The sequence below is a fragment of the Narcine bancroftii genome, chromosome 12 (genome assembly GCF_036971445.1).
Source record: "Narcine bancroftii isolate sNarBan1 chromosome 12, sNarBan1.hap1, whole genome shotgun sequence".
NCBI classification, from domain to species: domain Eukaryota; kingdom Metazoa; phylum Chordata; class Chondrichthyes; order Torpediniformes; family Narcinidae; genus Narcine; species Narcine bancroftii.
Window position 1 is genome coordinate 84104511 of NC_091480.1, and position 13392 is coordinate 84117902.

General features: G+C 41.2%; 1 protein-coding gene across 1 annotated transcript; it reads right to left on the reverse strand.

Annotated features, from left to right (window-relative positions):
* Positions 1–563: 563 nt before the first annotated feature.
* On the reverse strand, positions 564–8966 carry LOC138747752 (glucose-6-phosphatase catalytic subunit 1-like). The gene is made up of 5 exons (XM_069907302.1): positions 8665–8966; positions 6620–6729; positions 6407–6512; positions 4135–4250; positions 564–2695 (listed from the first exon to the last, which is right to left on the reverse strand). Exons 1-5 carry the CDS (start codon positions 8892–8894, stop codon positions 2184–2186), a joined length of 1074 nt encoding a protein of 357 aa, XP_069763403.1. The 5' UTR covers positions 8895–8966; the 3' UTR covers positions 564–2183.
* Positions 8967–13392: the final 4426 nt, after the last annotated feature.

Consider the following 13392-nt stretch of genomic DNA (forward strand, 5'->3'; position numbering starts at 1 on the left):
AGCCAAAAGAAGTGCAAACCTCTAACCAAAGTAAATCCAAATAAAGAGACTCACATTAGAAGCCATCTAGATATTTACATATTAATTTGGTTCGGTTCCAACTCAAAGCCTATCTAGAATAAAACATTTTGTTGTACAGACTTGGTTCCTTATATAGCACTAAGCTTCAATGTATTCAACTGACAATGCTGCAATAATACACTCTGGCTTAGTAGATGAAATGTATTTTTTTTTAAAAACAGTCATTTTATAATTTGTCATCTCTGACCTTGTCCTTAATCTTTAATCAAACTCTTTTTCTACACAGCAATTAGCCTTTAAAAGGTCCAACATGACCAAAGCAACATAATAATCTATGTCACATTACAGAACACCCAGGCATTTCTCTGCAATGTTTCTGCAACTTCTGCACATGTAAATGACTTTCAGGACATCACCCTTGTGCCCTTAGTATTGCACCCTTAGTATGGGTGGCCCTGATTGAAAGTGACCCATGAAACAAACTCCACAACAAAATACTCAGGAGAGGTGCAGATTTTTGTCAATTATTTTATTAAAGCCACATAATGAAATGTTGCAACTTACACAATGACAAGGAACTCAATCACCGCCAATTCTTTCACATACATTTTATTCATCTCATACTGCTTGCTTAACAAAAATACTATGAATAAGAATAAATACATAGCACTTCATATCTTAAATCCATGCATCCACCCAAACATTCTTACCATGAGAAATGACCTTAGAGTTAGCAGTTGAACACTTATCATTTAGAAAGGAAGCACATTCTTTCACTTTACAATCTGGGCTAGTCATTGGGAAAAGGTAGGGTACCATCTCCTGTTGTAATTTGCAATATTCCTTGAAGAGGTAATGGCACAACCTTTTACATCCAGCTCTGAGTTGGAATGGATGAACCATTCTTTACTGTGGAGCATCCAAGTTCTGATTTCAACTCTGTCCAGGAATTGCTAGTGTAGGGACTCGGGTCCAGTCCTAAAGAAGAATAACATCTCCTCGAGTGATTCCCGTGAGGATTCTGTCACCAGTGGTGGACTGGAGCCACATGTCACAGGAAGGGAGGGAGGCTGGAAAGAGAAATGTCAGAAGGAGCAGGAGAGCTGAGGGAGGTTGATAAGTAAGTGCCAAGGCAGGCAGGAGTCCTGCTCCAGGAGAGAAGAAACAAAAAAGCTTTTTTTTAAATTGCCTGGGTTGCCGGTGGCCTTAGTTGTTGCTGTATTGAGGCCAATTGACCACAGTTGGACCTGGAGTTAAAATTGCAATGGCATCCCTGGATCATGATTAGGTTGTGCCTTTGTTATATTTAAATGAAAAGGGGGACTTTCTTTACACGAATTCTGGCTGGTTAAAATTAAATACAAGATGCCTGTGATAGTACAGATCTATCACCAATGTACATAGTGTATATAGTTACTGTATCTAGACTGTGCTTACAGCGATTGGCTGAGAGCTAAGCCACACCTATTGTCTGGGCCTTAAAGGGTTGTGTCCCTAGCCAGGTCGGATCATTCCGGACTGGTCGGCCACCTGCGAAGAGCTCCTGTCTTTTGCTAATAAAAGCCTTGGTTTGGATCAACAAGTCTTTGGTTCTTTCGACAAGCTCTACAATGCCATACTGACTGAAACCCCAATTTCCAACCATATTGGCCACCAGCCAACATGTATTTCATTAGATGTCTGGTTATGTGTGGATGAATATCTGGTATGTTAGTTGTGGTACACTAGGGAAACAACATTGTGATCTACTTTCAAAGAGACAGTTAAAATTATCCAAATGCTTTCCATTTTAAAGTTTTAGGCAATCAATACTTTTACAATATATCAAGAGCACTTGTTCAGCAGATAGTTTAATAGAGTGTCTATTTATTTTTGAAACATTTACAACAATGGAGAGAGAACTATAGTGAAAAAGGATTAATATTTACCCTCTTGTTATTGTGAGTAAATCATTTCCAGGAAACACATGGTTGGAATAATTCCTCGCAAACTCCAGCTGGATTTTGTTTCACTTGATTTATCGACCTGTCTCGTTTAAAAACAATGAGTGAGGTTTGAGTAGAAAATTGCCAAAGTTTTGGTGTACTGTTCATAAACCTGTTAACTGTAGGTTGATTCCAAAGGAGCTTCAAAACAGCAGAGACTGCATTTCATGACACAATCTACAGAGGCTTCTTCTCCTGTATATTTAGAACCTGTGACACACAGAATGGGATGAGAGCTGCTGCTGCCAGAGGCACGGCAGCACTTTTGCAGAAGGACAGGAAATAAAACAGGAATTCCCTTTGCGTTGGGGGCTTCACAGAGTCAAACAGGTGCAGGATGATCAGGGAGGCCACAATGCAACTTATTCTGAAGCAGAACTGCTGGCCCCTCTTCCCTTTGCAGCTCTCGGCATAAATGGGTGAGTTCAGAGCTAATCCCAGTCCGAACAAGGTGCCCATGTTCCTGACCAGCCCAGCGAAGGGTGTGGTGTCAATATGGATCCATTCTGCTCGGGCGCACCATCTCTGGGCTTTCTCCACTGACCACAGCAGGTCGACTCCCAGAACTTTCAACAACAGATAGAAGCCCAGAGCAAAGGAGAACAGGAAGAGGGTGATCTGCAGATAACTCTTGAGGTTTGCTTTGTAGATTGAATTAATCCGGCCAAACACTTCAGCCACAACCATGCCTGAACACAAAATAGGGCAAAAGATGTCACTGAGGAATTTCAATAAATAACCTCAAATATAGACCTGGAGCAAAATATGGTTTCTGTGATGAATTCAGGTGAAAAGATATGATGCACAGTTGCCTTTATTGGGCTTAAACTGCATTTAGCATTTCTACGAAACCAGAACCAATAAAGAAAAAAAACACAATTACTCTATCTTTTCTGGAAGATTGCTGTAAGAATTAAGTCTAATCTATTGTGCTTGGTTAAAGAACATTAACAATGTATAAATTATGAAATTCAACTTCTATCCAAAATAGCTGCAAAATGACCAGGGGGTTGGAGGGATATAGGCAGAGTGCTGGTAAGTGGGATTAGAGGAGGGGAATTGGACCAGTGTGGACTAGAAGGGCCAAATTGGCCTGTTTCCGTGCTGTAATTATTATATGGTTATGGTTCTATGGAAAACCTGCACGAACGTCTCAATAGCTACCAGTGGATTGGGAATGGCCAAGTCAATCCAACTCCCCAACTGGAGAAGTTGGAATATCAGGAAATTTGCAGCAGATTGGGTCGGGGTTGGTGGAGGTGTTAAGTGGGGATGGGGTTGTTGGAGATGTGATTGGGGGAGCTCTGGATGCATCAACAAAGGAGCAGTGTATTTTGCTGGACTGTTTCAGTGACCAAGCACCGAGTTGGGCCACATTGTTGAAGAGTTTCATTTATTAATATCAAAAAAATGTAATCATCAATGGAAAATAATTTTACTCAAAGTAAAAAGCACATGAGGAATGTAACATATTAGAGTAGGCATCACAAGGTAATTTATTTATTGTCCATTATCGAGCACATACAGCTGATCAATATAAAATCCTGATCTTATGCTTATTCAAGTTTTAAATTCTGTTGTAAACTTCATTGGGCAGGAATAGCAAATACTAGGGGATATTTCTACAAAGTGAAGGGAGGGAAGTTTAGGGGAAAGATCAGGGATACGTTTTTCTTTTACACATGGTTATGGGTGCCTGGAAGGCCTTGCCAGGGATGGTAGTGGAGGTTAAATCATTAGGGGTATTTAAGGGACTTAGGCACTTGGATGAAAAGAAAATAGAGGGTTACAAGGTAGGAAGGGTTTAGTATGTTTTTGGTAGGAACATATAGATCAGCACAACATTGAGGGCCGAAGGGCCTGCACTGTGCTGTAAGGTGGCCATTCCAAAGGAGGACGTGGTCATCAGTTAGCATATATTATTATATAAACATGTGTAGAGAGAGAGAGAGAGAGAGAGTGAGGGGGGGGAGAGATATACATACATGGTGTATTTAAAATATATATATCGATATTTTTTAAGATTTAAACAGTATTGAAAAAACATCAACTGCAAACATACTGTACATTTGGAACGGCCACCATTTTATGTTCTATGTTTAATGAACTTTGTGCACTGGAGACTGACCTGAAAGGACTCCCAGTAAAACTTGATGAGGAAAGTGTGTGGCCACAAACACTCTTGATAAGCAGACACAGAACTGAATCACCCAGAATATTGTCCAAAGTCCAGCACGAACACATCTGTAACATAAGGAAATAATTCAGGGCAAGGAATCCCAGATGGTCAGTGCATAATTAAATGTTTTGGCCTAATTTTCATTCCAGAACTGTTTCAGGCAGGTCAGTTTAGAACCCTCTCCCAATCCCTCCCACATCTCACCCTGCTCCAGAAATGAGTCCTTGGCCTAATATAAACTTCAGCACTCAGCGCGTAGCATCTGAAAGTAGGGCCCCCTAGTTTGGACGTTTCCACAAGTCGAATAATCTATGGCAACAGTGAACAGGTTTGGCCACTCTGAGGAGATGCCGTATGGTACTGAAGTATTTCACCCTGCTGCCTCACAGCTCCAGGTTCAATTCTGATCTCACGTTCTTTCTAGTAAAAGCTCAGAAATGCTGGAGGAACTTAGCATTTTGGGTCTGAGCCCTTCTTCAAGGTATGAGTGAAAAGTAGGCAGGTGTCTGAATTAAAAGGCTTGGGAGAAGGAGAGAAGGGTCATAGGCCAACAGGCAAAAGATGATAATTGGACATGGATAGGAAGTTAGGAGAGCAAAGGTGAGAATTGATGGGGGGGGGGTGTTGGGGAGAGCAGTTCTGTGAATAGAGAGCTGATGGAAAGGTGATGGAAAAGGAAAGAGAAAGATAGAGTTAGAGGAAAGGAGAAATAGGGATAGAAAGGGGTGGGGCGGGGGGGAACAAATGGAAACCGGAGACGTCTGTTGGAGAGTACCCAGACGGAATATGTCATGTTGTTCCTCCAATTTGTGGGTGGTGTCAATCTGGCAGTGCATGAAACCATAGTCAGCATGGGAATGGGGCAGGGAATTAAAATGGATGGCCATGGGTTCCTTCTATGTGGGATTTGTACATATTCTGCATGACTTCTTCATGGCAATAAAAATAAAGGAGGAGTTGATGGAAAAGCATAAGAAGGAATAAGTTGCAAAGGAAATTGAAATTGATGATAATGGTGAGTTTATTGTCACGTACTTGCAGAAGCCGAACAGGTACTTGTTTTGAAAATCTATGATAGTAGATTGGATTAAATTAAAAGAGACAAAAATACACAAGAAACATATAAAAGTGACTTGATAAAGTCCACGATAAATGTTCCATGATAAATGGTCCTTGGGAAAATGGGATTGCTCCCCTAGGAGATTGCTTGGACTTAATGGGCGGAAGGAACTCCTTCATTAACATTATACCTGTAAGTAGTCCCAGAATACGGTGAAATTTTTGATTTGTTTTCTCATCTCCCCCAAGTCAACCCTTTCCCCAACCTTCCAGCACCCATCTATTTGTGGAACTCACTTGTGAAATTTGAAATTTAGACACACACGATGGTAACAGGGCCTTTTGTCCCACTAGCCCGGGCCACCCAATTACCCTCGATGGACCCACAACCCCCGTCATTTTGAAGGGTGGGAGGAAACCGGGGAGAACGTACAAACTCCTTACAGACAGCGCCGGATTCGAACCCTTGTCACTGGGGCTGTAACAACGTTGTGATAATGAGTACACTAACCATGCCGTCCTATAGGTGAACGCTTCTCTTGAGCTTAAAATGCATTTAACGTTTCCCTTTTTAACTTCGAGTCAATTTCAGAAAAGACATCATTCAAGTTTTGAAAACATTTCTGTACCATTTACATTTTAACTGTAGACATGTAGCACAGTAAATAGGATTTTCCTGCCCACCAGCTTGTGCCCCCACAATTTAGTCATACACCATTTTTTTAAATAATTTCTCCTCTTCAAGTAAGTTTTAGTAAAATATGAATTAAAAATAAATGTTGAATGGTAGCAGGATAAATTTTCTTGCATTACTACATCATATTGATGGGAAGCTGCCAACTAGCACTTCCCCTCCCAACCCCTTATTAGCCGTTATGCAAATCTTAGAAAGTTGATTTATTTTCTAGCTTTTATGATAAACAGGAAGACTGAGAAATTAAAAAAAAAATAAAATGCACCACCAGAAAAAGCGAGATAAAGGCTAGATAAAACATATGTTTGACGTATTTTTTTATTTCTGCCTCTAGCTGCTAACAACTGCTGTATTGTGTACATCAACTAGTATTCTCAATTAAATTAGACGTTTTTATATCAAGTCAGCCCATCGTTTTGTAAAGCCTGTGATTGCCACAGATCTCATGTATCTGATTGGGAGACTCACCTACTTGGGACACAGGGCCGCTTGCTCTGAAGCGCGGAGGCCAGAAAAGCTGTCACCATCACATACCACACTCCAGCTGACCCCATAGCATGGCCTGAGGGGCTCCCTGGAACAGACAAGCAGTGGAGTCAACCTTCTGCAAATGCATACGCTGAAGGAGAAATGAAAGACCAAGCTGCAAAACTGTAATTATTCAGAGGTTTCACGAAATACCTGGCCCTGTTTCACAGGTGATGGGAAACTGCTCCAACACAGGAACCGATAAGTTAACATAGTAGGAAGTTTCATGAACCCACCAGTAAGGTCTCTGGCCGAATAATATCCTGCAGGAGGGAAAAGGGACGGAAATGAGGAGAAGTTTTATTTTGCTCAGCGGAATTGCTGTGATCTGGAAGGTGCGAGCAGATTCAGGAGTTATTGATTCAGACTCCTTCTTTCCCTATAAAGCTGCAAATTATTTTCTTTCAGTTTTATGCACCAATCTCTTTCAAATGCCTTCTGCTCAACTTGAGGATTCTTTGGCACAACACACTTTGTGTCAGTCTTAAAAAATAATTGCCGTCAATTTGTTTTCACCTGACTCTCATGCCCCTTGTGGAACTGTATTCCACTGTTGCTTGAGTGCAGTAATATATAAGAGTACATGCTAGTTCCATTATTACCCTAGAAGCCACTAATCCCAGTTCATGGGTTTGATCCCATTACAGCAATCTGGGAATTGAAATTCCAGACAGGAAACAGCTGGAATTTAAAAGATGTTGTCATGAATTTATTGGGTTGTAAAATTCATCTGGTTCAATTATAATTTTCTTCCCAATGGTAAGGAATCTGCCATGCTTAACCAGCTTCACCTATTAATGATTTCAAACCAAACAACGTAGCCCCCTCTTCAGAGACAATTCAGGATTTATTCTCATAAACACGTCACAAAATTGTTTTGCGACAGCATCACAGGTGCAAATATTTAATAAACCAGATTTCAAAATTCAGGTGGATATATAGGATTAGGTGCTACAATCCCTGATAAATTAGTGCAAGAAAAAGAAAAAGACAAAGTGAGGTCACGTCTGTGGTTCATTGGTCATTCAGGAATCTGATGGCAGCAGGGACGAAGCTGTCCTCGTGCCGCTGAGTGCTCGTCTTCAGGCTCCCGTACCTTTCTCCTGATGGTAACGGAGTGAAGAGGGCACGGCCTGGGTGGTGAGGATCTGTGAGGATAGAGGCTGCTTTCTTAAGACACCGCCTGTTGTAGATGCCCTCGATGGAGTGAAGACAGGTGCCCGTGACGTTAACGACCCCTCTTTTGGAGGATGGGGGAGACACCATTGACAATCACTTCTCTTGAGAACACAGACATGAAAATGTGATCACACATGGATTCACCAATGAGTGTCCGAACACTGCTGCCTTGTGCAGAGTTCATAGCTGAGCTCACTGCACCACCATTTTGAAAAGAGAGCACATTGGAGCAGATAATTTTTGGAATTCATTCCAGCTAACACTTCACAAAAACAAGTGCCATCTTCTTGCTCACTGTTGCAGTGCAGAGCATCCACTCTGAAGGCCCTGCAATATGAACTCCTGCTATTTTTGAAGAGGAACTATTGTTTAACACGAGACTGAATTCCTCTCTTCTCATATAGATACTTGTTTGAGGCATGGCAGAGAGCCCTAGAGGCATTAATACCACTCAACCAAGGGAGGATTCTTGGTTAGAAAAAGAATGGTCAACATTTCAGACCGGAACCCTTCATCAGTCGACCATTCTTTTTCTCCCACTGACGCTGTTGAAACTGTTGATCGTGTTCCCTTCAGATTCAAGCATCTCTGAGGCACTGATAAGAGAAAGTGAACTTAAAATTGACAATAGGGAAAACTGGAATCAAGATGGCACAAATGACATGGCATTTTCACCAGTGAAAATTGGAGCAATAATAAATAATTTCCAAGAAATGAGCATTATTAAATGTGACCATGCACTGCAGATCTGTCCTCTCTATTCAGTAGTGCTTGATAGTCAATGCCTGGATTACCTTTCACCCTTTGGACCTCAGGTCCTGGTTTGCAGGGGTTACGAACAAGTGCATTTTTTGTCCCAGTTTTCCGTGACTGGTTTTATACCCAGCCACCAGCTGGTCCGTACTGGTGTTCGTAAAAGGTTTACACGTAGACCCAGCCCGGAGTGGGGTATATAATTATGGGAAATTAAAAATGGCCAGTGTCGAAAGGGTTGAAGGATAAATTAGTGTAACACTTACCATTTGAAGATGAGGTTGAGCCAGTCTCCGATGACGGCCACCCAGATCAGTTTGACGCCCACTGCCTCACACAGGTGGAACCAGATGGGAAAGAAAACATAGAAAGTGTTTCTCAGGTCGGCAGCGATGGAGATAAAAGTGAACCAACTCTGGGAGTCCCGGTAGTTCAGCTGGAGGTACTGCACCAGGTCTATCCCAGAGCTGTGGAGCAGGTCCATCCCAGCATCCATTCTCCCTGTGCTCAGAAGCTGTCAAAGAAGTGACCTCCCTGATCTCCCTGATTTTTACCTCCTATCAATCTGTTGTCTAATACTCAGTTGGACTGATATATGCAACTGCCAGCAACATAACTCATGTATAAAGAGCAACCTTTGAACTAGCAAATTTGACCCAAAGTCAACGAGCAACATAACCTCATTTTGAAACTGACGCAAATGGGTTTAAAACATTCGTATTGTAAATGCCTTCAGTATCTGGTTTATTGATTCATCAAACAAGCTTTGAAATTAGACAATAACCATTGATTTAGTTTGTTCAGGTCACTCAATTCAGTGTAATTGTTTAATCAGTTCTATTTTATTTACTATTTAGTTTTAAAATGAGTAAAGCCTAATTTTAATATTAACTACAAATATGAAAGATCTGCCCCTCTTGTGATCTTGTCCATTGTTATCTTGACTGCAGTTAAGTCTCAAATCAGATAAAATAAATGTGGCAAGTCAGTTAATGAAGTTAAAACACCACAAAAAGCTAGAGGAACTCAGCTGGTCTTTGCCAACGTCTCAGGCCTGAATGAACAGGAAATCTCAGAAAGTCTCAGATTTAAGACAACGCCAGCTGCGGGAGGAATCCAGACCAACAAAAGGTGTGAATTAGATATGATAAGGGATGAGGTAAGTATTTATCAAGTTTGAGCCAGCACGATTGCCATAGCGGTTAGCGCAACACCTTGACAGACCTGGGTTTGAATCCAGTGCTGTCTGTAAGGAGTTTTGTACGTACTCCCTGTGTCTGCAAGGGTTTTCTCCAGAGGGTCTGGCTTCCTCCCTCCCTTCAAAAACATCCAGGGGTGTGTTAATGTGGTGTAAATTGGGCAGCACGGTAGAGCCAAATTCACCTGTTACAGTGGTATATGTCTAAACTTTTTAAAAATTAAGTACATTTTAAAAAGAAAGGAAACAAGGAAGGGAGAGAGGGGGGGAGAGACAGAGCTGAGGGAAGGTGACAAGGGAAGAATGGGGGTGTGTGTGGTAGGGTTGGGGGATTCAGTGAAAGCCAGAGAAATCAATATTAATGCCATTTAGTGGGAGGGTGCACAGTTGGACGATGAGGTATCCCCACTACATTACCTTGGCATTGTCTCAGCCAGCTCCCCCTCCCCCACCTCCCGCCCCCCAGAATCTTGCATTTCGATAGGATTATCCTCATTCTTCTTTTTTTCTAATGTTTATAGATCTAAGCTTCTTATCCTTTATTCTTTAATCAGCCTCTTCACCTGAGTATTCAACCTAGTAAATCGTTTCTACCTTGCTCTCAATGCAGTCTATCTTTCTTAAATATGGAGGCCAAAATGACTGCCTGGTGCCGTCTCATCAGCCCTCCATAAATTTGCAGTAATACTTTTGGGAACTCCATATCCCTTGCAATAAAGGCCAACATTCCATTAGCCTTCTGTGCTTATTTTCCAAACTCAATCCCTTTTTTCACTGGAATATTTTGTAGTCTCCATTATTTTAAATAGTATCTTTGACCCATCTGCAAATCTGGTCACCTGTACATTTCGTCCCTCCATCTCGGTGATTTATGTAGATGATAAATAGTTGCGACCCGACCAATGATCCCTGCGGCAACGTATTTACTACAGATTGTCAATGCGTAATTGACCCATTTATCCTGACTCTTTATTTCCTGTTAGTTAGAAATACCCTTGCCAATATATTACCCCATCCCCATGCATGTGTGATAACCGTTTATATGGCATTGTACTGAATACCTTCTGGAAATCCAAATATATTTAATCTACTGGTACCCTTTCATCCATCCTATTTATTACCTCCTCAAATAACTCAAGCAAATCTGTCAAAAAATTACAGCAGGCTAACATAAAATGTGTGTAATATTATACCTTTATTTAAATTACACAACGATAAAGGAATCTGAATCAAACCTGATTTACCTTTTATCAAACCACATTGACTTGGCTTGGTTGTCTTTTACTTTCTAAATTCCATGCTATTTCCTCTTTAATAATGAATGACCACATTTTCCCAGTGATGGTTAGACTAACTAGCTGATAGTTCTCCGTTCGCTGTCTCCCTTTTGAATGGAATGTAATAGTCATGGGCTTCCTGGCTTTGGTTATTCTCCAGCCACATTTCTGCAATATTCATTTATAACTTTTACGTCATTAATTAACCCACCATTATGATTTTATACATATTCAGCTATGATTCAAGATGCACTTTAATTTTATTTCTATTCTTTCGGAGAAGTTTAACGTCTTTAGTTTAGCAATAAAGTTTAGCATCTTTAAGACAGTAAAGCATATTTCACAAGACTACGAATAAGCAAAATTTGACCTTGACCTACTGGCTGAGTGATCAAACTCTTAGTCAAAGAAATAAAGTCCTGGTATTAATGTGGTTACATTGCTAAGTGGAACAGGTTTTGTTCACATTGCATGAGGGCGTGCTTACGTTTGGTGTTGCAACATTAATTTTTGGTTGGACCGCTGGTCTTGTAAACCAGGGGGCCGCCAGGTCATTCTTCGTCGGGGCCTCACTTCTGGGAAGGGGCGCTGGACAAAGAGGCCACTCTCTGTTTTCCTTACGAAGGAAAATGTTAAAGAATTTCATGCATGTTACATTCTAAATGTGGTATTACATGTCAACAATGGAACCTTTGCCTTTAATACAGTATTCTTCCCAAGACCTGACAGAATGAGGAGCATGTTCAATAGGTTAGTTCATGTATCCTAGAAAAGTTTTGCAAAACTAGTTCAACTCTCCTCAGAGGTTTTTCTTCTTTTTTTTCTTGTTAAATGTGGACTATTAATGTAATTTGTCACTGAAGGTAGTAGGTTTACTTTGTAAAATAATTCAGAGCTTTCTCGTTACATTATTAGATTAGATTTAACTTTATTATCATTTGGCCCAAGTAAAATACAAAGTCCGTGGAATGCAATTAGCAGAGCTACAAAGAACCTTGCAATTTACAAGTAACTGTGAATAAAAACAAGTGTTCCAGCAAACAAACACGTATAAAAGTACTGACAGTACAATATGGGTGCAGTACCGCACAGCGCCATGATTAGAGTTTAGCAGAGTCACAGCCTCAGTCTTGCTGGTTTGGGTGTAGCGCCGACCTGATGGAAGGAGGGTAAGAAGTCCATAGTTAGGTCGCGATGCATCCTTGAAAATGCTTTTCACTTTACCCAGGCAGGGTTTCTGATAGATGTTCTCAATGGTGAGGAATTGGGCAGTTTTCACCACCCGCTGGAATGCTTTACGATACGGGACAGTTGATGTGCAACACTGAGATATACTCTTAGTTGTACAGCAGCAAAAATCCATCAGTATCCTTGGACGGAGGTGAGCTTTCTTGATGCTCTACAGGAATTAAAGGCGCTGTGGCACCTTTTTGATCAGGATCAGTTCAGGGGCCAGGTGAGATCATCAGATATGTGGACACCAAGGAATCTGAAGCTTGATACACATTCCATTATGGCTCCCAGCACGTCTGAAGTCTACAATGGTTTCCTTGGTCTTTTGGATGTTAGGGGCCAGGTTACTGTTGGCACACCTTGTGGCCAGGTGCTGGACCTTGTCCTTGTAGGCCGTCACGTCATCCCCTCTGAACAGGCCAACCACCGTGGTGTCGCCTGAGAACTTGATTATGGAGTTAGAACTACGCACAGAAATACAGTTATAGGTTATAAATTAATTTTTGTAGTAACATGGTTAAGAGCTTTCCCATTACATGTTAAATTATTTTTATATATATTTATTTTGGATCGCTATGTATATATTTCATTTGTGTGTCGGGTGTACTATGTGTCTGTGTGTGTGCGCATTATGTCAAGTCAGGTTCATTATCATCTGATTCTACAAATACAACTTGGCATAACAGAGTTCTCCAGTCCTCAGTGCAAAACATGCAGACACACAACCAGACACAACACTCATAGAGACAAACAATACATATGCAGGACAAGTATTTCATCTGATACCCATTAAAAAAATATTTTGTACATATATGTGTCTTGGATGGTCAGTGTGAGCAGTTCCTTTGGTGGTTCCGCATTCTCACTACCCGTCGGAAAAGGCTGTTCCTCAGCCTAGTGATGCTGGCTCTGATACTTTTTCCTGATGGGAGCAGCTGAAAGATCTGTGTGCAGGGTTGAAGTGGTCCTCAATGATTTTGCACATCCTCTTCAGACATAGATCCCGGTAAATCAAATTGATGGTGGATAGGGGAGTGAGAGACCCCATTGAATCTCTCTACCACTCTTATGGTCCTGTGGATTGAAGACCGATCCATTTCTCTGCAGCAACTGTCCATGCCGCATGGTTATGCAGCCGGGCCAGGACTCTCCAGGCCATCCTGTATCATTGGGTTGTAAATGTAGATGTACAATGAAATGACAATTAACTTCAATTTGATATCAAGCACAGTTCAATATAACATGCAGATTATGTGTTGCCAACTGCTGCTTGGTGTGGCCATCAG